Consider the following 24493-nt stretch of genomic DNA (forward strand, 5'->3'; position numbering starts at 1 on the left):
GTTATGTGGTTTTGTTCGCCTCAGGTATTGTATCCCTTGTTGCTAGTATTTGGTACTACTTATCCTTTATCTCTCCCCTTTTATTTTTTCTTCCCTCTTTCTTCCTTTCTTGCTGTCCACTTCTTCTTATTACCCTTCCTGAGCCGAGGGTCTATTGGAAACAGCCTCTCTACCTGTTAGGTAGGAGTAAGGTCTGCGTACAGACTACCCTTCCCAGACCCCACCCAGTGGGAACATACTGGGTTGGTTGTTGTTGTTGTTTTTATGTATTTTAATTCGATAAATGATAAACAAACTTATTACCGGTGGCCGGCTATTCAATTTTAAAAGCTGAAGCCAACACTTAAGCCGTGAACATAATAAATTTAACTATATACATATGAATTATGATCCATCTATCAGCCAAAAAATTTAAAAAGATTAATCCATTTCTTTCTAACAATCTAATGATGATATTTAATACAATTGAATATAGCTTATACGATTATATAAAAATCCTTTCTACCTAAAGTCTTATGTTCGTGTTGGCATATAAATTTTATTGAAATTGAATGCATAAAATAATTTTTGACTATATTCAAAGATATATTAGTTTAAACAAATTTAATTGGGCTAATATAATTGGATTAGTCCAATATGTATGGATTTAATAAATGATTGTAAATTATTGGGCTAGCCCATTTTATCGGGGCTACAAGTGATGATCCCACTTCATTAAGCTCAAAATGTCATCTTCCTAGAGGTCCAGTTTGGTGCCACGCGTCAAATAACGTGGCACACCAAGTCACACGAAAAAGTCAATGGTATCATGCCACGTGTCCAAATGACAAGGAATGCCAAGTCAAATTAAAAGGCCAATAAACCTGCGCCACATGTGCAAGTGGCATGTTTTGGCCAATCAAATGTGGCATTGTCACTCTTCAATCTGATTGGTCGGAAAGAGTTTATTCTCATCACAACTCTTCCCTCCCACAACTATAAATAGGGGTCTTCATAACCCAGAAAAGACACTAGAAGTCTAGAAGTTATAACAAAAAGCAAGAAAGAGCTCGCGGATCAAGCGGCTGCAAATTCCTTCACAAGTTTCAAGCTTCAAGCAATCAAGTTCAAGTTCAAGAAATCAATTTCAAGCTCAAGAATGAAGAACAAATCAAGATACAAGGAGTACGAGTTCAAATTAAAGTTTGTGCTAGTTGTATTCAAGATCATCGCTCGTGGCAACAAATATATGATAGGTTATGTGTCCTGTTATGTTTTGATAATCTAACAAACTTAATGTTAAGAACCCGATTGTGAACGTCTTCCACATCCTTAAGTGCTCAAGAACAACAAGTCTCAAGTCGAGGACATGTTTCAACAATTCAGAGTCAAAGAAACGACAGAGGGAACATATGGACATCAGTTCCCTTGCTAATTGTACTAAGTCAACTCCCCACAGCTGTAAAGTTGCTGCAATTGTTCCTCTGCACGCACGCAACAAGGCCAACAGTATAGCAGTCACTTTATGGGGAATGCCTTTGTACCAAATACACTTGCATCATCCAAGTGACATCACTTGGGTAATATTAACATGAAGCAAAGCAAAAACAAGTCACTTTCACATTCCAGAATCGATCAAGATTTCTCTCAAGTGTGTCGCAATCTTGCAAGTGACTCTCAAGGTTTCAAGAACAAAGAACAACATAACGAAGGACCAGCTTACTGCATTGAGTCATTACATGTCCTTAGTTGTGTTGCACCTTTGTTAAAGTGATTTACTTGTAATTCCTACTTTGCTTAGTTAAGAAGCAGTGTGTAGGAAACCGTTTGTAAAATCATAAATCTTGTGTTTGTATCTTGGCTAGAGTTAGTCGAGTTGTAAGCTTTGTAATAGAGTTATTACAAAGGGGCTTGTAATAGAGTTATTACAAGTTAGTGAGGGATTACGAGTTTAATTCCTAGGTTACAATAGTTTGTAATCTGAAGTTTGCTCAGCAGTGAAGTTAAAATCCTACGAGTGTAGGTCGTGGTTTTTAATCCCGTGAGCTGGGAGTTTTTCACGTAAAACTCTATTGTTTTATTTTCTTACTGCTGTGTGTGTGTGTGTGTTCTGTGGGAACAAATAGAAAACCTGGTTCTCTATATAGTTTGGTGGACCCTTAGTTTCTATCAATTGATATCAAAGCAGGTTCTTTCTATCATGCTAACACCTAGAAAGGATCCTAATGGCTGCTCCACCAAGGTTCAATGGACAATACTATGGATGGTAGAAGACAAGGATGCACGATTTCATCATGGCTGAAGATTCAGAGATCTGAGATGTTATCTGTGATGGTCCTTTCATTCCTATGAAGACCAATGGTGAACCACCAGTGACAATTCCCAAAACATGAAAGGAATACAACGATGCTGACCGCAAGGCTATAGAGAAGAACTTTCGAGCCAAAAAGATCCTCCTCTGTGGCATTGGACCAGACGAAAACAACAGGATTGCTGCTTGTCAATCTGCCAAAGAAATCTGGGAAGCTATCCAAACAGCACACGAAGGGACAACTCAAGTCAAGCAGTCAAAGATTGATATGCTAACCACTGAATATGAACTCTTTAGGATGATGAGTCCATTCAGGACACGCACACTCGCTTCACCTCTATCATCAATGAGCTTCATTATCTGGGAGAGATTATTCTAAGGAACAAACTTGTTAGGAAAATACTCAGTGTATTACCTGGTTCTTGGGAAAGCAAAGTAAATGCCATCACGGAGACAAAGGATTTGCAAAAGCTGACTATTGATGAACTCATTGGCAATCTAAAAACTTATGGAATGAAGAAGAAGGATCATGAGAGAAGAGCCCAAAAGAGAGAAGAACTTGGTCCTCAAGATAGACAACAACGACTCAAGTGGTGAAGATGTTGATATGGCCTACCTGACAAAAAGATTTAAGAAAACGGTGCACAGAAATGGAGGTATTCCAAAGAGGGGCAGCTCCTGCAAGCCAAGAGGCTATGACTTATGTCATAAGTGCGGGAAGCCAGGACATTTCATCAAGGATTTCCCTCTCCTCAAGCAAGACCAGTACAAACACAACACAGACAAAGCAACCAAGAGGAACCTGTTCCTAACAAAAGATTCAAGAGAAAAGATGTCGCTGACAATATTGTGAAACAGGCTCTTGCTGCATGGGGAGACTCTTCCAGCGAATCTGGAGAAGATGATGGGCAAGGTGATAGCTCCATGATGGCACTAGAAAGTGAAGCGGCTGAGTATGACTCTATTTTTCCCTAATGGCAAAATCTGATGAGGATGAGGAAGATGGCGATGATGATGAGGTAATCTTTCTGGACGTTCAAAGAATATGAAGTCCTATTCTCAAAAGAAGCTTATATCCTTGGCTAATGTTCTAATTGATGCATATCACAATCTCATTAACGATAAAAATGTGCTAACTGTGGAACTAGGAGAAGTAGAACATGAGAGAGATGATCTAGTGGTTGTTGTGGTCGATTTAAAAGAGACCATTGAGAGTTTAAAAAGGAAAAAAATATCTTAACTGAGAAGATTGCAAACATAGAGCATGAGAGAGGTGAATTATTAGTAGCAATTGTGGACCTAAAGGAAATAATTAAGGAACTAAAAAGGGAAAGTAGGCATGAGATCACTCCAAAGGGAAAGGAAGTTGCAAGTGAGGCACACCTTAGGCTTGAAAATGAGCTAAAATCAGTGAAATCTAGTATGTGTGCCGAACTTGAGAGAAACAGACAACTTTAGGAAGATCTAAGCAGAGTTAAGAATGACCTAGAAAAATCTCTTAAGTAGACCTGGTCCTCTGATGCAATCACTGCTATGTATAAGAATAATGGGGGGAAACAAGCAGGAATCGGGTTCCAAAGGGAAAAGACTCCTTACAACCCGCATAACAAGTACGTTACTGTACCTGATAACTGGCTCTGCACTCACTGTGGTAACACTAGGCATTTTAAAGAAATATGTAAAGCCAAATTTCAGTCCCAACAGAAAAACAAAGTTTTGCTGAAAAAGTAACTATTACTAAAGAACCTGGTCCCTCATATAAAAAATGTGTGATGCCTGCTTGGACAAAAAGAATTTTGGTTCACCATTTTCCTCATTACAAGGGAACCAAACTTATTTGGATTCCTAAGTCTAATCCTTGACTTCCTTATGCAGGGAGCAGCGAAAGAAAGCAGCCAAAGATGATATATGGATAGTGGCTGCTCGAAGCATATGACTGGAAGCACAAATGATTTCCTTTCACTCAAAGCCCTGCAAGGAGGGAGTGTATCCTTTGGCAATGACAAAAAGGGATACATTCTGGGAGTAAGAAGAATTGGGAAGTCTCTCTCTCTCTCTCAATTGAAAATGTGTATTATGTGAACGGCTTGAAGTACAGCTTACTGAGTGTTTCTCAAATCAGCGACAAAGGCAACAAGGTGGAATTTGTGTCAAAAATCTGCACAGTCACAAACCTCGTGACTGGTGAAGTGATCCTGATGGCAAAAAGATACAAAAATATCTATGTTGCTAATTGTGAGTCCCTACACAATGGGGATCTCACATGTCTGAGTGATGTGGATGATGATGCTAAATTATGGCACAGAAGGTTGGGCCATGCAAGTTTTACGTTGCTGAACAAATTGGTCAAGAAGGACCTGGTTCGTGGACTGCGTAAGTAAAGCTTCAAAGATCACAAGGTGTGTGATGCATGTGTAAAAGGAAAGCAAACCAGGTCCTCCTTCAAACCCAAAAAGGAAGTAAGCACCTCAAGGACACTTGATCTCCTCCATATGGATCTGTGTGGACCTACGAGAGTGCCAAGTAGAGGAGGAAAGAAGTACATTTTCGTCATAGTGGATGACTAATCCAGATTCACATGGACCCTGTTCCTCAGAACCAAAGATGAGATTTTTCCAGTGTTTGCTGCTTTTGTGAAGAAGATCCAAGTAAAGATGAGCCATAATATTGTGAGTATAAGATCTGATCATGGCAAAAAAATTTGACAACGCAAAGTTCGACGAGTTCTGTGCTGAAAATGGTATAAATCATAATTTTTCAGCTCCAAGAACACCCCAACAAAATGGTATTGTGGAGAGGAAAAATAGGACTTTTGAAGACATGGCTAGGACAATGCTGATTGATAGTGGTGTTGCAAAAAGTTTTTGGGCCGAGGCAGTTAACACTGCATGCTACTTGGTGAACATGTGCATAATCAGGTCTCTCCTGAACAAAACCCCGTATGAACTGTTGAACGGGAGAAAACCCAAGTTAACACACTTAAGGATATTTGGTTGCAAATGTTTTGTACTCAACAATGGTAAGGATGCTCTGGAAAAATTTGATGCCAAAAGTGATGAAGGAATATTTCTTGGATATTCATCATAAAACAAAGGTTACAAGGTGTACAACAAAAGAACTCAATGTGTTGAGGAAAGCATACATGTGATCTTTGACGAATCACACCACCTATTCGGAAGAGCTGCACAAGATAAGGCTGATCAAGATGGACAACTATCAAATTTTCCTGGTGAAGTCATTAATATGGAAAATAGAAAGGCTGACATGATAAGTCAGGTCATGGAATCAAATGACAATAGTGCAGCTGAATCTCCAGCTGATGTAGAGGAACGTGGTTCCTCAATCACAATAACTGAAGCAGAGAACAGAGTTGTTGATGTTGTGTAAAGAACCCAGATGCCGAGCTGATAAGCAGGAATCATGTCAACAATGAATCACATCCAGAAGAATTTGGTCTCTCATAATGAGATTCAGGTGTCTAACTGGAAGCATAAGAGTTCACATCCTCTTCAGAATGTGATCACTCCTTTTGACTCAGGGATTCAAACTAGATCAAAGTCAAGAAACTCACTTTCCTTCTCTGTCTTTCTCTCTCAAATTGATCCAAAAAATATCAAGGAAGCACTGAAAGATGCTGACTGGATTACTGCTATGCAAGATGAACTCCATCAATTTGAGAGGAATAGCGTATGACACCTGGTTCGTCGACCTGCTGACAGAACTGTTATGGGAACAAGACGGGTATTTAGAAACAAACTTAATGAGTTTGGAAACACAACTAGGAGCAAGGCAAGGCTAGTAGTTCAAGGCTACAATCAAGAAGAAGGGATTGACTATGATGAAACTTTTTCTCCAGTTGCTCGAATGGAGGCCATTAGAATCCTCATTGCCTTTGCATCTCATATGGAATTCAAATTGTTCCAAATGGATGTCAAAAGTGCATTTCTGAATGGTTTTCTAAAAGAAGAAGTCTTCTTCAAGCAACCGCCTGGCTTTGAATGTCATGAGCATCCTGAGGATGTATTCAAACTTGACAAAGTTTTATATAGGCTGAAGCAGGCTCCTTGTGCATGGTATAAAAGGTTGTCCAAATTCCTGATTGAAAATGTCTTTACAAGAGGAAAGATCGACAACACCTTATTTTTGAATAAACGAGGAGGAACCTGCTCATTGTGCAAGCCTATGTTGACGACATCATCTTTGGTGCAACAAATGATTCTTTGTGTGAAGAGTTTGCAAAGCTCGTGGGAAGCGAGTTCAAGATGAGCATGATGGAGGAATAAAAAAATTTCTTAGGTCTGCATGTTAAGCAAACTGAAAGGGGCACAATGATAAGTCAGCAGAAGTACATCAAAGCGCTTTTAAAGAGATTTGAGATGGAAAGTTCAAAGGTCATTGATACCCCCATAGCCACTGCCACTCGTCTGGACATGGATGAACCTGGTTCTCCTGTGAACGAGACCGTGTACAGAGGTATCATTGGGTCACTCTTATATCTCACAGTAAGCAGACCGGATATTGTTTTCAGTGTGGGACTGTGTGCCCGGTTTCAATCTAATCCAAAGGAATCTCATCTGAAGGCTGCCAAGAGAATCCTGAGGTATCTCAAAGGAATGGAGGACCTGGTTTTCTACTATCCCTCTGGAGACAATTTCGACTTGATCGGGTATGCTGACGCTGATTATCCTGGTTATCTAGTGGATAGGAAAAACACTTCTGGCATGGCACACTTTTTGGGATCGTGTCTAATTTCATGGGGTACAAGATAACAAAACTCAATGGCTCATTCAACTGCAGAAGCTGAGTATGTGGCAGCTGCCTCTTGCTGTGCTCAACTGCTGTAGATCAAGCAACAACTAGAAGATTTTGGTGTGTTTTCTGATTGTGTGCCATTACTGTGTGGCAACACCAGTGCTCTCAACATGGAAAAAAATCCCGTTCAGCATAAGAGAACAAAGCACGATGATGTGTGACATCATTTCCTCAGAGATATGTTGAAAAAGGGCTTATATGCATGAAGTTTTGCTGTACAGAAGATCAAATTGCAGATATCTTCACCAAAGCACTGAGCAGAGAGCACTTTGAAAAGAATCGTTTGGCACTGGGGTTGATCAAATCAAGCTGAGGACCTGGTCCCTCAATGATTGGCTATGAAATAAAGGAACAGGTAAATTAGCTAAAAGTGTTTTCTGGCAAGGTATAACTCATTTCTATACCGTTACAAGTAGACACGCATGGCGATTATAAAGCAAACAAGAAGCTAATGGTTGCACTTTGGCAAAAGGATGACGCTCACATTTATAAAATCTGTCAGGGAACCTGGTTCCCTTGACACAGGTTAGTAGTTCCTTTGTACTCTCACACACAACTTTTTAACGGCAAAAAAGGGTGCCACGTCATTAAAATGTCAGTTTCTACTTTATCTTATTTTTTTTGGAACCCAAGAGTCCTTCCCGTTACGAAACGACCCGCCTACCCAGAAAATCAATACCTGTTCCTAACCGGTCCCTCACCCTCCTTTAAATAAATCCAAACGATGTCACTCTCATAACTATTCACATCAAAATCCAAAACTTCCCCTTTCTCTCAACAACCAACACTCCCTTCTTCCATAAACTCTCACTACACTCCACCATGTTTGAAAATCAAGAAGCCACAAATGTCCCAAGTATTGTCCCCATTGTGGCTTCATCTATTGAAGCACCGGTGACAGAGTCTAAGTCCCCTATGCCACCCAGTCCAAACCCTAAGCAAAATTCCCAACCACCCACTGCCTTTTCTCCAACCCAATCAAGTTATGGTTCTCATCGCAGTCGCAAGACTTCGAACCCCAAGAGGTTTGTAGTTATGACCTCTCCTTCTGCCTCGCCGGAAAAAATGGCTGAGGGAGAAACAATAGAGGGAGAAGAAAATCAGGAAGTCTCCAGTCTGCAAGTGGAAGAGAATCCTGAGGCACAACAGGGTGTGTTTCGCAATAGTGAATGATGACTACACTAGGCCTTGATTTGAATGTCGCTGATTCTATAAAATGAGCCTTCTGCTCCATAGGACTTGAACAGTAACGTGCTTGCTTCTCTTAAATTCTATCTTTTTTCTCTTTTTGAACTTTTCTTCCACCTACAAATATCCTAGTTTCATGACAAAATATTTTCCTTGATCACCCTTGTTCTAGCCTTTACGGAAACTAGCATGCAATTTATTAATTCTCTGTTAAAAGACAAAGAACTTGAACAGATGAAAGCCTGAAGATCTAAGTTACCCTACAAAAACCTTTCTAAATCTTTAAACCTTAAAGAACTTGATTTGTGCTTGGACCTACTCTACCTTAAATTAGAGCTTATACTTAAGCAAAGCGTTCTGCTAATTCTCTTGCATAATATTACTTTTTAACCAAGGCACTAGGGTATTTCTGGTTGCAATCTCTACGTAGCCAAAATGCAAAGTTTATCCATTCAGTAAATAAACAATAAGAGAGTGTTTGTGTGTGTATCTTGTTGTATTCTCTAACAATGTGACACCTTGCTTCCTAGTGTATGAGTCACTTAATGGACCATATGGGGCTGCCACATTAAGGCCTTTTCTTAGGCTTTATCCAAGATCCTATTAATCATCCACTAATTATTAATTAACTAGTTAATCTCCCATTAACCAATATTTAACCAATTACCCACATAATTAAGAATTATCCCAAATTACTTAAAATACTACTCACTTTTAATACACATTATACATCTTACTATCATGGCATGTGGTACCATATAAAATAAATACATACACTATTATTTCATTAAAACATCCATATAAAAATACACATATTTTCTCAACTTTATAATTTCCCTAATCTCATATAAAGAGTAAAAATTCTCGTACGCTTAATTCTTAAATTGGTAAAAAGATAACTTTCTTTTCTTGTGAGAAAATAATTTCTATCTTTACAATAAAGAAAATCTCATAAACTTTCTCATATTATGTGTATAATTTAAAACATATTCGAAAGTAGTAATATTAATAACTATATAAAAATCATATTTTTCAAACCATTTTTTTTACTAAAATGTTCCACTCAAAATACCATATTAAATATGTATACATAATGGTATCAAGGTTGTTAAACTTACGGGGTGTACCATGATCCCTCCGCCCAAGAGGAGCCCTCCGCTCCTACTTGGGATGAAACCCCCTGTTCTCCAAAAGAGCCCCAGGTCAGTACTGATCCCGCTCCCTCTCCTTATTTCTATGCTAAGCCATTGACCATTATTGATCCTGAGATGAGATCTCTATCTGAGGAAGAAAATGAGATAGTGAAGAAGACTATGACAATGTGGATCTTGCAAGCTTCATTAGTGCTAGGAGTATAAAAGCAACTCCCAAGGATTCCACTCCTAAAAGACCTACTACTAGGCTGCAAAAGAAGGAATCTCTTGAATCAGTTCTAAGGAAAAACAAAGATGAAAAGAAGAAGAAGAGATTGGTAAAGGATGGAAAGTTTGTGAACGAGAAGGTAGTGCCTCCAGCACTGGTTGTTGACATTGATGACGATGTGAATGAGGAATCTGGTTCCTTAGTTCGTAAGTCCTCCAAGAAACCTACAGTTCCAAAATCCAGGAAGGAGTCATCTGTGAGTGTGATGGAGTTTAGCAATGTTGAGGTTGAAAAGTTTGGTGAGAAAGTAGTTGAGGAGTCTGGTGAAAAAGTGGCTGAGGAGTCTGATGAGAGGATGTTTGAGAAATCTGTGTCTGAGAAATCTGCAGACAAAGGGAAAAGTGTGAGAAAATTAGTGAAACGGAAGGCTGGTTCCAATTAGGAACCTGGTTCCTCCAAGAAGACCAAGGTAGGTGTGGCCAAGGATGAGGGAATGGAAAATATGAGAAAACAAAAGGTGTTGTGGGGCAAAACATTTGCCCCTGATATTCTGGACATGCCTGGGATGCGCCAACTGGTGGAGATTTGTGAGTTTCAACAGTAGACACATCTGTTCATAAAAAAAATCCTAAGGTTTATGAGGCAGAGGTGCATAGTTTCTATGCCGACCTTTTCACAGTAGAGGATGACAACATCCTCATGAAGGTGAATGGTGTTGACTTTGTGATGGATGTTGCTGTGTTGGGAACCATTTTGGGAGTGCCTACTGGCGGAAGATCCTCCAGTGAAGGGACTTGTTCTTCAAACTTCAGAAATGCCATCTTGAAGGATAATGCAGTACATCAAGTGGAACGGGTACACAAGAAGACCCTCCTTCCAATGTACCAACTGCTGTTTGAAATGGTAAACAAGGTTCTGCTCCTACGCGTAGAAAAAAGTTCCATTAAGTTACGAGCATCTTGTTTCTCATGGAAGCACTAGATGCCTACACCACTATAAACCTGCCTGGTCTCATGATAGAACATATGAAGAAAGTGACAGATTTTAAATATGGTAATCATAGGTTGCCGTATGGGTTCCTACTCACCAAAGTATTTAACTTCTTCAAAGTTCCTTTGGGAAAGGCTACAATGGGTACTCACAAGCAAACCTTCTCCAAGACTACCTTAGAAGAGTGTGAGTGCATCGATAAGGAAGGAGGGGTTGGCAGCAATTCCACTATCTCTCAACTGATTGAAGCTCAGAACACTGCCACTGAAGAGATAAGGAAACTGAAGGCAAGGAATGCCATTCTCGAAGGTTAGTTCAGTCAGGCCCATGATGCATCTAGTTCTAGCAGGTCACAAGGCACAGAGGCTGCCCGTCTGACGAAGGAAAATGCTGATCTCATGAAACAGGTTGAGGACCTGAAGGAGAGGTTGCTTAACGAGCATGTGTCACCAAATGCTCGAATGGACATCCTCCTTAGAACCCTTGCCTCTTCATTTGTGCCTCCCACTTCCGGTGCTCTTTAAAATCGTCCCATTCCTAGTGTCAACTTCAAGTTGTATGTCCTCTGTTTTGATCTCTTCTGGTTGAATATGTTTAGTGACTGGTACTTTTTTTTGGTTGTTTTCATTTGTGGATGATTATGTAACAATGGTACTGCTCGCTGTTTATTTTCAAAATTAATGAATATCCCGACCTTTTGCTATGCATACTTTGCTCTTATGCTCTGTTTTTAGCCATGTCTATGTGCACACATGTGGCATGAGTTAACCATGCTAGACTTCTTTTGCTTGTTTCTTGTAACTAATCTTTTTATGATGCCAAAAGGGGAAAAATTAATTGAGGGGGAACAAGTTCAGGGGGAATACAAGAAATATGTATGATACTCTGGTTTTCAGAGGGAACTTCAATTACAAGTTTGTCATCATCAAAAAGGGAAAAATTGATAGGTTATGCATCTTGTTATGCTTTGATAATCTAACAAACTTAATGTTAAGAACCAGATGGGGAACCTGTTCCACATCCTCAAGTGCTCAAGAACAACAAGTCTCAAGTCGGGGACATGTTTCAACAATTCAGAGTCAAAGAAATGATAGAGGGAACAGATGGACATCAGTTCCCTTGCTGACTGTACTAAGTCAATTCCCTACAGCTGTAAAATTGCTGCAACTGTCCCTCTGCACGCACGCAACAAGGCAAAGTGCAGCAGTCACTTTATGGGGAATGCCTTTGTACCAAATATGCTTGCATCATCCAAGTGACATTACTTGGTGTAATATTAACATGAAGCAAAGCAAAAACAAGTCACTTGCACATTCCAGAATCAATCAAGCTTTCTCTCAAGTGCCGCAATCTTGCAAGTGACTCTCAAGGCTTCAAGAACAAAGAATAACATAACGAAGGACCAGTTTCCTGCATTGAGTCATTACATGTCCTTAGTTGTGTTGCACCTTTGTTAAAGTGATTTACTTGTAATTCCTACTTCGCTTAGTTAAGAAGCAGTGTGTAGGAAACTGTTTGTAAAACCATAAACCTTGTGTTTGTGTCTTGGCTAAAGTTAGTCGAGTTGTAAGCTTTGTAATAGAGTTATTACAAAGGGGCTTGTAATAGAGTTATTACAAGTTAGTGAGGGATTAAGAGTTTAATTCCTAGGTTACAATAGTTTGTAATCTGAAGTTTGCTCAGTAGTGAAGTTGAAATCCTATGGGTGTAGGTCGTGGTTTTTAATCCCGTGAGCTTGGAGTTTTCCAAGTAAACTCCATTGTGTTATTTACTTACAGCTGTGTGCGTGTGTTCTGTGGGTAGTTTGGTGGACCCTTAGTTTATAGATTCAAGATCAAACTCAAAGGCCCTTAAATTTATTTACTGTTAAAAAGAAGAATCAGAGAAATCATAGAGATTGCAACACTCATATTACTTAAAATCAAGTACTACAATTATTGTAAAAATTTTCGGTCTCGATTATTTTTTTGACGCAAATTTATTATCTGCCGTTTGTTCCTAATATATGTTGCCTATGCTGGTCAAAGGCTAATGTATAACCCAAACTTATCGCTCTCGCAGACAGTCTTGTTTATTTGACTTTAGTTGCATGAAGGTTTCATGAAACTTCGTGTTTTCTTCTCCGTTAAGAAAATAAAACTACGTCGAATGTAATGAAAGTTCAAGAATGACATTACTCAAGCTAAACAAAAGATGATGGGGCAAATATATTTGTCGCTTCTCTTGAATCCGTGTTCGTTAGTTGTGACTTAATTACTTATTTTAATAGTTAGAATTTGAATTGAAGATTTTTGTTATTTAATGTAAGCTGACGCACTGTGATTTTGCGTGAAATAATGACTTGTATCTCTTTTTGAGAACAAGTGACTTTTTTTAATCTGATTCAAAGGCATATATTGACTCCTTAAACAATTAACTTGTCTGGTCATAGAAGTGAAGAACTAATACTCCATCCGTCCCGAGTGATTTTATTTTATGTCTCACACAACTTATACTAGTTGTATGAGGTCTCTGTTTATCTCATATATTTGTGGACCCACATCTTACACATCTGGGTCCACAAAATTCTGGGACCCACACAGTTGTGAGACAAAAAAGAGGCCTCACACAACTAGTGTCAGTTGTGTGAGACACAAAATAAAAATTTTCATCCGTACCAATTTATGTGAACCTGTTTGACTGGGCACGCAGTTTAAAAAAAATGAATACTTTTGAAATTTGTGGTCCTAAACAAGCCAAAAAGGGGCCCAGAATATTTGTGTGGTTATAAAAGCTTCTCATTAAGGGTAGAATTGTAAGTTTAAGCTAAATCTTTACTCCCCCGGTCCAAAATAAGTGATTTTTTGGCTTTTTTCTTGTGGTCCAAAATAAGTGATTTTTCCAGATTTTAAGAATGAATTAATTATTTTTTTTCCTACATTGTCCTTGTAGTAAATAGTGTTGGAATATGTGTTAGGAGTGTTTATATGAGATAGTAAATGTTAATATGGTCAATTCTATTGCTAATTAATGCTAAAAGATAAATTTCTTAATCTGTATGAAAACATCCAAAAAATCACTTATTTTGGATCGGAGGGAGTACCAAATTTTAAAACGGATCATTCTTTTTGGAAAGAATCAAGAAAAAAAAAAGGTTCACGTAAACTAAAACATAGGGAGTATTATATTTATGTACGCGGACAAATTTAGCAGCAAGGGAAGAAGCAATTGTACACTTTCTAATGTTGAGATCCGCATTTGACGGCTATCTGTATTTAATTTCCTCTTATTCCCTTGAATATCCCAATCATTGGACAGAACTCTATTCTAGGTAGGCGCTAGATCCCTCCGGTCCAACCACACCCTTTTAAAAAGGCATTCTAGTAACCTTAATTAATCTTTAAACTAGTACTATTTCTCTAAGTTATCAACTTATCATTATTTATTTCTTAAATATTTTAACTATTTGGATTAGTATAGGTAAACTTAAAAATAGGTAATAAATGTTTTTTGTCTCGAAGATAAAAATAACATAAAATAAATTTAAAAAAAACGACTAATATAAAATCACAAACTTCGAGAGTGGACTGTGGGAACAAACTAAAATACAATCCTGAAATAAAGGTAAATTTCTATTTCAAAATAATCTAAAGTAACATTTTTTTTAATAGTGTGAATGTCCATATACACAAGTTTGTAGCATAACGTGGAAAAAAGATGAACATGTGAGTAGGTGAATGCATGAAAAATTGTGTGGGCGTGGATGAGGAAGATCAGAAGATTTGCAATATAATAGCTTACCCAATTTTATATTATACTTATTTAACTATTTTCAGCTCAGGCAATTCATGCCTTCATATGCTCTTTTACTCGAATCCTACATAATTTGTTAATTAATTAACATATCTAGCTTGTTGCATCTTTAAATTTAATGTAAAACCTAAATTTTAATGAAATCGATCAAAATTAAGCTGTAACTCTTTATTTGTCTAAGGTCAAAAGTGAAAATTTAATTTTCCAGTGGAGCAATATAATTCCATCCTTTTTAATTAATCGTTACTAGTTAGGTGATGGAAATAACAAGATCGATTATTTGAACAAGAACAATCGGAAAAAAAAAAAAAAAAAAAGAGCAAGAGAAAGAAATTAGACCGCGTGAAGCAAAGGGCACTTTAGTCATTAAGGCAACCTCCTTACCCAGAATGAAAAGGACATGAAAGGGCAATTTCGTCAGCTTAGGTAAGTTCAAAAGAAAAAGAAGAGGGCACTCAACTGGAGATGCTATATAAAGGAGATTCGGCGAATTGAGGGAAACATCTTTTCATTCTGAGTTCTAAAAATGGAGATTTCTCAACGAACTTTCTTTCACTAACTTCAACAAGTTTAAAAATAAAAAAATAGAATAATTGCACTTAAAAAAAGTTGAAACAAAGTTGCGACAATGGCGGATGGTCCAGCGAGCTTCTGGACTCAAGCCAATGCTTTGCTCAGAAAGAATTTGACTTTTCAGGTTTGTTTAATTGTTTCTGAATTTATGGCGCCGTCTCAATATGGTTAAATTGAATTTAATTCTGCTTTTTGCAATTCAAGTTCAAGATTTAGTTACCTCTTTGTCCTGTTGGATGTTATTTTTTGTTGGGTTCACTTCTGTCCATGATATTGTAAAATTTATAATTGACGTTTAAAGGTTGGTCTTATTCAATTTTTTCGGAATGATAATTTTTTAATTAAGTGGTTCTATTTGTATTTGAAGCAAAAATTAGATCAGTTTTTGGTTGAGTATACATTCATATATTGTTTGGAAGTAAAAAATGTGATAATTACATCTTGAGTTGTTTTTGTATGATTTCATGATTCTAGTCTGAAATAGTATGTTTACTGTTTCCTTCTCATTTTGTTGCAGAAACGAGATGTCAAGTCAAATATTCGCCTCCTCTTGGTCCCTATCGTACTTTGTTTATTGCTAGTTCTCATTCAAAATTTGGTCAATAAAGAGTTGGATAAACCATCAAACAGATGTGGCTGTAAATGTGTTGACACAAACGGTGATGGCAAATGTGAAGAAGTTTGTGGTATCGAATATTCAGATTTGGACCAAGTCGGCAGCTGTCCGATTCCTAGCCCACCAGAATGGCCTCCCTTGTTACAGATACCAGCATCAAAGTATCGTGCTGTTCAAACTGATTCCATTTCATATAGGGACTTGCCCGATGATTCGTGTAAAATATCGGGTTCCTGTCCAGCTACTATACTTCTGACTGGAACTAATAAGACTTTTGGAGAAAGTATGAATTGTTTTGCTTTGATCCTACTATACCTGATGTGAGCGGAGTATTTTCTCTGATGCCGTTTCTAATGTATGTCCAATTAATATGGAACTTGATAGGCATGGGTAGAAATTTTTTCAGCAGTGGATCAACTCTAAATTCCTCTGACATTTTCTATAGCTTAGCCTATAATATCTTGGTGAGCCTCTCTCCATTTAGCTTATGCTATTTTTCTTTTTCCCTTGAGATTCGCTGTACATAGGTTCAAAATTTTGTCTCTGTTTGATGGTGAATGCCCTTGAAATTTTCAGGGTTCCGAGTCACAAACTGAGCTTATGAATTTTCTCGAGGCAGCTTTCTTCTCCAACTTGCCGGTCTACAATGTTCGACCTCAATGTCCTCCAAACTCTACATTTTCTTTTCCTTTGGAATTTGGTTCTGTAGCTGTTCAGCAAGGTAGTCGATTTATGTTTGTTACTTCTTTCTGACTAGCCTTAGCCTTTTCGATGTTAGATATTGCATGTGTATAATTTGTAAATGCATGAAGAAGGCACACGATTGAGGTTAATAAGTGACATACGGTTAGTTTAACCTGTCGCCATTGAAGTTGAATCTAGATTTCTTGGTTATGGTCTGACCCAAGTAGAATAAATTTCTATTAGCGAAGGTCTTATCTTTGAGATGTTGTAGTTCAGTGCTGGACATACTTCTCAAACTACCAGATTGTAATCTTAGGTCTTTACGTTTACGCATTCATAAACAATTTGCAGATAAGCACATGAGCTGACACTCTCTCTAGGATTAAATGCTGCTATATATATATATATGCATAGTCGAGTATTGTCAAAGAAAATTAGACTCTTCCAAGCAAACAAGCTTATATCTTTTCCATATTGGGTTAATATATGCAGAGATAAGCTGTGTGAAAGGTTTACACTTGTGGCGTAATAGTTCTTATGAGATCAATGATGAGCTTTATAAAGGTTACAGGAAGGGGAATCCAGAGGGAAAGATAAACGAGATAATAGCAGGTTCTTCTGGTGCTCTCTGCATAAATGTCCTAATGCATAGCCATGCTATTTCAAGATCATCTTAACAACGTATGATCTCTTTTTTCTTGCAGCATATGATTTCTTTAATTCAAACAGAAATGGTTTCAATGTGAATATTTGGTATAACTCTACGTATAAGGATGACACAGGCAATCGACCTATGTCTTTGACAAGGGTTCCTCGTTCAGTGAATTTGGTAAACCTTCCAATTTCTACTTCCATGTTCTTCTGTATACAAATTATCCTTGACCCTTGCATGTTTTGTATTGTCTTGATAATCCAAAGTAAAGGGAATCCTTATTAGTATTGAGAGATTCCTGAAAGTGAGTTCCATTTACTTGAGTTGGGCATGGCAATGCAAGGGATGAATATTTGGAGAACTCAGTGCATTTAGCTTTAACATATCGTTCCCGTGTCCCCTGCTTTATGATGCCCTTAATCTCTCAAATACATTTATATGTCTTGAGCCATGAGTCTGTATAAATAATTAAATGCATTTACATATCTACACGCACACGCACACGCACACGCACACCACACGCACAGATATATAAATAAGATTTGCTGTATGCTTTTAAAGTCGGAAAGATTTGTTTTAATTTTATACTCTATGAGTGCCTTGTCTAGATTACCCTGATCATATCTGTGCTTCGTATTGATACTCTCTGGATCAAATATCTTCATTTTCATTGACAAATGTCATTGTGAGCTCTTAAATTGTGAAATTTTCCAGTTAATTAGCAAGAACCATATTGTATCAACATTGACCGTTACTAAGAAATATTAAGCTGTCTGTTCTTTATCCTACTAGCAATTCAAAGGTCATCTGATTTTCTTCACATTGCACTTCATCTTGACTGAATGGAATGAATATCTATATCTACAATTTTTTTTTTGATTATTTATGAACAACTAAATAAAGTTGTATTGAACATATTTAAGTAACTTATGTGTTAAATTTTGCTAAATGTCATGTACAGGCATCAAATGCCTACCTTCAGTTTTTACTTGGACCTTCTGCAAGAATGCTGTTTGAGTTTGTCAAAGAAATGCCCAAAGCAGAAACAAAACTCAAGCTGGACTTTGCTTCTCTCCTGGGACCACTATTCTTTACATGGGTGGTTTCACAACTTTTTCCTGTAAGTAAATATGTTCTATTCTAGTTTGAAGAAATTGTTCAGTTGACAGTCTCAATCATGTAAGACAAATCTGTTTTCTATTAATTCTATCCATTGATGCCAACTTGTCAGCTATCCATTTCCTAGACAGCTTTCTTGGCATTCATCAACTGCCTTGTTTAGTATTTACCTCTTTTTATGTGTGAAGAGTCACGAGGAGTGAAAGTTAACACCTTATTCAGTCATACTGTATGAGTTTTAAGCCTTTTTTTGGCTGAACATGGTTTATTTCATGGTTCATGTACGAGTAGGAAGACTGAGTATTTGATGGGCGAATTACAGTCTTTAAGGCCTCTTAAGCTGTTAATTTAGTTATTCCAAGAAATACTTACTAGAAATTCATCGCGGCAAACATACAAGAGGCTTAAACTTCTTTCATAGTGTCAGGCTTCTTTAACTCGGCACTTTGTCGATCATGAGATATGTACTGTAGCTTTTGACGATCAGTATTTCTGAAACTCCTCCAGTGTTTCCTTAAAACAGTATCTTGCCTGGTTAAGTTTATCTTATTAATTTGTAACACAGTAATTGCATATGCTTATACTGATGTTATATTTTTTATTATCATATGGTTCTATTTAATTCTTTATGCTTGTCATATTTATCGCATGATTAATTGTTCGCAGGTTGTTTTGATAGCTCTAGTTTATGAGAAGCAGCAGAAACTAAGAATCATGATGAAAATGCATGGACTTGCGGATGGTCCCTATTGGATGATTTCTTATTCTTATTTTTTGGTCGTATCTTCTATATACATGTTATGTTTTGTGATTTTCGGCTCATTAGTAGGTAATTCTACTGCTACTCTGTTGGCCCTTGTATATTAAATGGATTTGGCTGATACAAATTTCCTGTTTTCCCCTTATTCCCTTTTGCAGGCTTGAAGTTCTTTTTGCTTAATGATTACAGCATCCAGTTCGTGTTTTACTTCATTTACATAAACTTGCAAGTGTCCCTTGCTTTTCTGGTTGCTGCATTTTTCTCGAATGTTAAGACAGCTACAGGTTTGATATCTGCAATAGAAGTTGGTGTTAATATTGCATGGATTTCATATGAAACAGAATGTTTATGAGAAGGATGAAGCAATTTTTCATATTAACCTTCAGCAACTAACATGATATGACTAATTCTGCTTACTTGACATTGTAACAGTCATCGGCTATATGATGGTGTTTGCAAACGGACTCTTGGCAGCATTCCTTTTCCAGTTCTTTCTCCAGGATGAATCATTTCCCAGTAAGTTCAGAAATACTAAGGCTGTCTCGCTAACTCTTTGATCGTTTAGCTGGAACTATAAATCATGATTTTCATAGTTGCACCACCTAGTCACCTTCCAGATTGATGATAACTCTGTTTTATTGTAGCAGTATATTTGTACTGACCTGAAGTTCATTAGGGACCTTTGAGGGGATTGCATCACTCAATTTCTACTGTGAAAATTTTATAGCATGATGGTTGTCTCTTTTATCTGCTTATCTAGAGCTCTTAGTAAATAGTTAACAAATATCGTTAAAGGGAAGGAGAATACTGTCTGAGAAAGGGTGACAGGAGGGGGCAAAAGATTGGTCAGGGGATGTTTGAGAAGGTTGGGTGAAAGGCGGTAAAGGGTCAGGAGAGAAGAAGGATTCATATGCATCATACATGTAAAAGTCAAAAGAAGGAAAGTTAAATGATTAGAGGCTTCAGCCCAACATCATTCTCTACCACCGCATCCCGACTATAAAACTCGTTCTTTCTCCTGACCGTATTCAATGTAAGTGGCTTCACGTTATAAAAATTTAAGTAATGGGGGTGAGAAGTTACTGATTCGAGCATGATAGGACTCTACTGTAGTACTCCAAAATAATATCTCTCTCTCTATCTCTCTCCATATATATATATATACATACACACACAACTGTGGTCTTTTTGCATTTTTAGTCAGATTTACTGATCGAATGTTGGTATGAATTTTCTGTCTTCATACTGTAGTGTTACCATATCCTATGAGGCTGGATTATAGAAATGTAGAAGGAGAGGAGGAGAAGTAAATGAGGGGATGGAACAATTCAGGGGGTTAGCAAGCCTTCCATGTTAATGCTTTTTAATATCTCCAGGCTTTGGATGATACACATATGTATGTGTGTGTGTGTATATACAACTGTGGTCTTTTTGCATTTTTCTGTTGGATTTACTGCTCGAATGTTGGTATAAATTTTCTATCTTGATATTGTAGTGTTACCATATCCTATGAGGGTGGATTATAGAAATGTAGAAGGAGAGGTAAATGAGGGGATGGAACAATTCAAGGGGTTAGCAACCCTTCCATCTTAATGCTTTTTAATATCTCCAGGCTTTGCATGATTATAGGGAACAAATTTCTGTGTTCATTTTAACTTTCCCTTCTTTACCAAGGAGCACAGAAGCTATATACTTTCATTAGGTGAAGAAAATCAACTTCTTCTCTTTTCCTTCCCTTCTGTGCCTTATGATTAAGATAGTGATCTGATTCTTTTGCCTTTATTTCTCCTGATATGTTGTTCTATAAAAGAAAGTTCTGTTTGATTTTGCTTTTCACTTTTGTATACTAATCTTCTGGTAATTTCTGTCATGACATTGAAGGAGGCTGGATTATAGTTATGGAGATATATCCTGGATTTTCTCTTTTTCGTGGATTATATGAGTTTTCCCAATATGCTTTCAATGCTAATTATATGGGAACAGATGGTATGAGATGGAAAGATTTGAGTGATGGAAAAAATGGGATGAAGGATGTCCTAATAATAATGATAGTGCAGTGGTTGGTCTTTCTCTTTCTTGCTTATTACATTGATCAGATTGCATCATCAGGGAAAGATCCCCTATTTTTCTTGTGGAACTCCCGAAAGAAGCCTTCACCTTCCTTCAGGAAACATAGTTTACAAAGGCAGGGTTCTAAAGTTTCCGTACAAATGGAGAAACATGATGTTGCCCAGGAGGTAAACATTTAATTATCTGGTGAAAAACATTATGTTTGTTCCTATCTACAAAACTAACCATATGGGACCTCCTTTCAACAGAGGGAGAGAGTTGAACAGTTACTCGAATCAAGTACAAGTCACGCCATCATTTGTGACAATTTGAAAAAGGTTTATCCAGGGAAAGACGGAAACCCTGAGAAATTTGCAGTGAGAGGATTGTCACTTGCTTTGCCTCAAGGGGAATGTTTTGGTATGCTTGGTCCCAACGGTGCTGGCAAAACTACTTTTATTAATATGGTCAGTCCTGTGGTCTGTCTTGTGTTAGCTGTATCTTTGTAATTCTTTTAAGTTTTAGTCACTCAAGGATGCAACCTTAATGTGTACATAACTTTAAAACACGTTCTTAGTGTCCTTCATTTTGTAGACAGATGTGCTGTATACTGATTTTCTGTTTCTTTATTTAGATTGCTAAAACTGAAAACTCTACACCCTTGAGTGACAATTTTCTGCTAACAGATGATTGGGCTCATAAAACCAAGCTCCGGTACTGCATATGCTCAGTGTATGGATATACGAACAGACATGGATATGATATACACCAACATGGGTGTATGTCCGCAGCATGAGTAAGAATCTACTTTTTCTTAAGTTAAGTCGACACTTGATCCCTCCCCCTTGCTGCAAATTTCGGTGTCCTAATACTGATTGTTTTTTCATTTGGAAATTTGTTTCAGCTTACTTTGGGAAAAGTTAACTGGAAGGGAGCACCTACTTTTCTATGGAAGGCTTAAAAATCTTAAAGGATCAGTCCTGACACAAGTAAGTTAATGGCTCACGTCTTAACTTCTACTTGGGCTTATGAGACGTGCTTGTAGAATTAGCTTATCGTCCAAAAGCTGTTAGAGCAGAAACGTTGATTCAGCTAAGTTACAGACTATTAGTATAACTGATTACCCCCCCTCCCCCAAGGTCCTTAAAGTACATCTAATCTTCAAGTTTTGGCGTTGGGAATACGGGCAATGCATTGTATAGGCAACCTGAAAGACAAAATCTTGATAAACTTGACTCCTCATCCAAAGCAGTAACTTCTTTTTTTGGCTTACTTATACTTTTCTGCCTACAGGCAGTTGAAGAATCTCTTAAGAATGTCAACTTATTTCATGGGGGCGTTGCTGACAAGCAAGCTGGGAAATACAGTGGAGGTATGAAGAGGAGGCTAAGTGTTGCAATTTCACTGATCGGAGATCCTAAGGTATGTTAATTCTACCATCCATCCTCATGGGAAGACATTCGGAGTTGTGTGTATTCATATTCCTGTGGTTTATGAAATATTCCAGGTTGTCTACATGGATGAGCCCAGTACTGGACTGGATCCAGCTTCGCGACATAACTTATGGAATGTTGTCAAACGTGCAAAGCAAGATAGAGCAATTATTCTCACAAGTAATTTCACATTACTTGTCTTGTTTCTTTGTTTCCCCCTTTGACATGAATAAACTATGTGCCCTCAGGGCAGTACTAACCAGTTGTATTAAGGGTTTCTCCAAATTCTGTTCTTTATGAACATTACGAAGTAATCTTTAAAGTACTGATAATGATAATGGGAGATATGCATTGTACACCAGTTTGTTGTCATTCCACATTAATTCATATGTGAATTTTACATCCCAGCCCAGCATACATTGGACATTGAACACCTGAACTCTTTTCTAGTTCCTTTCTTACCACTGGTTAATGAGATCATTAGTATGACTACTCATAAGGATAACCATTTCAGCCCATTCCATGGAAGAAGCAGAGCATCTATGTGATCGACTAGGAATATTCGTTGATGGCAGCTTGCAGTGCATAGGAAATCCCAAAGAGGTACTTTCAAGCTTTTCGATATTTTCAAAATCCTGTATATTTCTGTTTTTGGTGCACTGGATTGTTACTGTGCCTTCTCTAGCTGTTGTGAGATTATGGTGTCAGATATTCTACTGATATGAGTAATAATGTGTGCCTAAGTAAGAAAGAAGGGAAATGGAGACTTATAGCAGGTTTGGCCAAGCTTCTAAATCTGCTTAGTTTGAGAAGTGTTTTTTTAAAAAGTAGTTTTGGTGAGAAGCAATTTGTGTTTGGTTAATTAATTGAAAAATACTTTTGAACATCAATTAGTGTTTGACCAAGCATTTAAAAAGTGCTTCTAAGTGTATTTTCTCAAAAGTGCTTTTAGGGGAAAGCTTACACTTTTCTGCTTCTCAAAAACTGCTCCTGCTTCTATTTAAAAGCACTTATTTTACTTTTAAAAGCTTGGCCAAACAGCTTAACTTTGGGAAATAAGCACTTTCGGTCAAAAAAACACTTTTGGCTCAAAAAAAGCTTGGCGAAACGACTATTAGTAGTCTAATAAACTGTAAAAAGTAATGATTGCCAGGGCTGAGTAAGTATATTTCTCTTTTGACCTCCCATCTGCTTCTTTTTTATTCTCAAACTGGTCTGACCATTTCTTCTCCTATTGGATAACAGTTGAAGGCAAGATATGGGGGTTCTTATGTGTTTACAATGACAACATCATCAGATAATGAGGAAGAAGTGGAGCACATGGTGCGACACCTATCCCCAAATGCCAACAGGATATACCATATATCTGGGACACAGAAGTTTGAGTTGCCAAAGCAAGAGGTTAGAATTGCAGATGTATTTCAAGCAGTGGAGAAAGCAAAGAGTAAATTCACGGTTTATGCTTGGGGTTTGGCTGATACAACTTTAGAGGACGTGTTTATCAAAGTTGCTCGCAGTGCTCAGGCTTTCAATGTTCTCTCTTAACATCCATATTAGCATTTAGCACCAATGTCCATATTTTATTGCGACTCAAGTTTTTCATTTTGTGATGATTTTTTTTAATCACTGTCATACATTTGTGTTACTACATATATATTTTTTTGATACATTGGAAAAATATGTACAGTTCGCTTCTAAACATTTGTTTCATATAGAAGTGTCGACGACTCAAAAATTTTCCGTATGTCTATATATTTTTTGTTTCTTATTTAAATGACTACTCAGAGAGATACGTAGCATATGGACTCTGCAGAAAGTTATTTTTGGTGAGAGTTTGAAAGCCACTGCAGAAAGTTATTTTTGGTGAGAGTTTGAAAGCCATGAAAGAAAACTATGAGAAGAGATGAGAGAAGTGTGATGATTTCTTCCCAAGTGAACCATAACAACCAATATTCAGAATGCAACAGAGGTCATTTTGTCGAAGTTAGAGTTCTTTTTCAGTGATCAGAGCATTGGATTTGGAGAAAAAGCCAAATAATAGCGAAAGCCCGAAAAAGGGTACGTCCAACTGCAGCCAAGGCAGAGAAATGTGCAAATTCTTTTGAAACTAACAACCCAACTGAAACTTGGACCTGAAAATGTACATAATCATAGGACCAAGGTGAGCTGAGGA

The 24493-nt window shown here is 37.5% G+C and overlaps 1 protein-coding gene across 1 annotated transcript; it reads left to right on the plus strand.

The window, feature by feature from the left end:
• LOC109223714 (ABC transporter A family member 7-like) lies at positions 14922 to 24064 on the plus strand. Its single transcript, XM_019388125.1, has 18 exons — positions 14922 to 15131; positions 15525 to 15906; positions 16008 to 16087; positions 16200 to 16344; positions 16800 to 16919; positions 17012 to 17136; positions 17921 to 18079; positions 18745 to 18907; positions 18997 to 19122; positions 19271 to 19354; positions 20720 to 21075; positions 21157 to 21354; positions 21574 to 21683; positions 21792 to 21876; positions 22181 to 22309; positions 22395 to 22500; positions 22835 to 22923; positions 23566 to 24064. Exons 1-18 carry the CDS (start codon positions 15063 to 15065, stop codon positions 23863 to 23865), a joined length of 2826 nt encoding a protein of 941 aa, XP_019243670.1. The 5' UTR covers positions 14922 to 15062; the 3' UTR covers positions 23866 to 24064.

This window comes from Nicotiana attenuata, chromosome 3, assembly GCF_001879085.1.
Source record: "Nicotiana attenuata strain UT chromosome 3, NIATTr2, whole genome shotgun sequence".
Taxonomy (NCBI): domain Eukaryota; kingdom Viridiplantae; phylum Streptophyta; class Magnoliopsida; order Solanales; family Solanaceae; genus Nicotiana; species Nicotiana attenuata.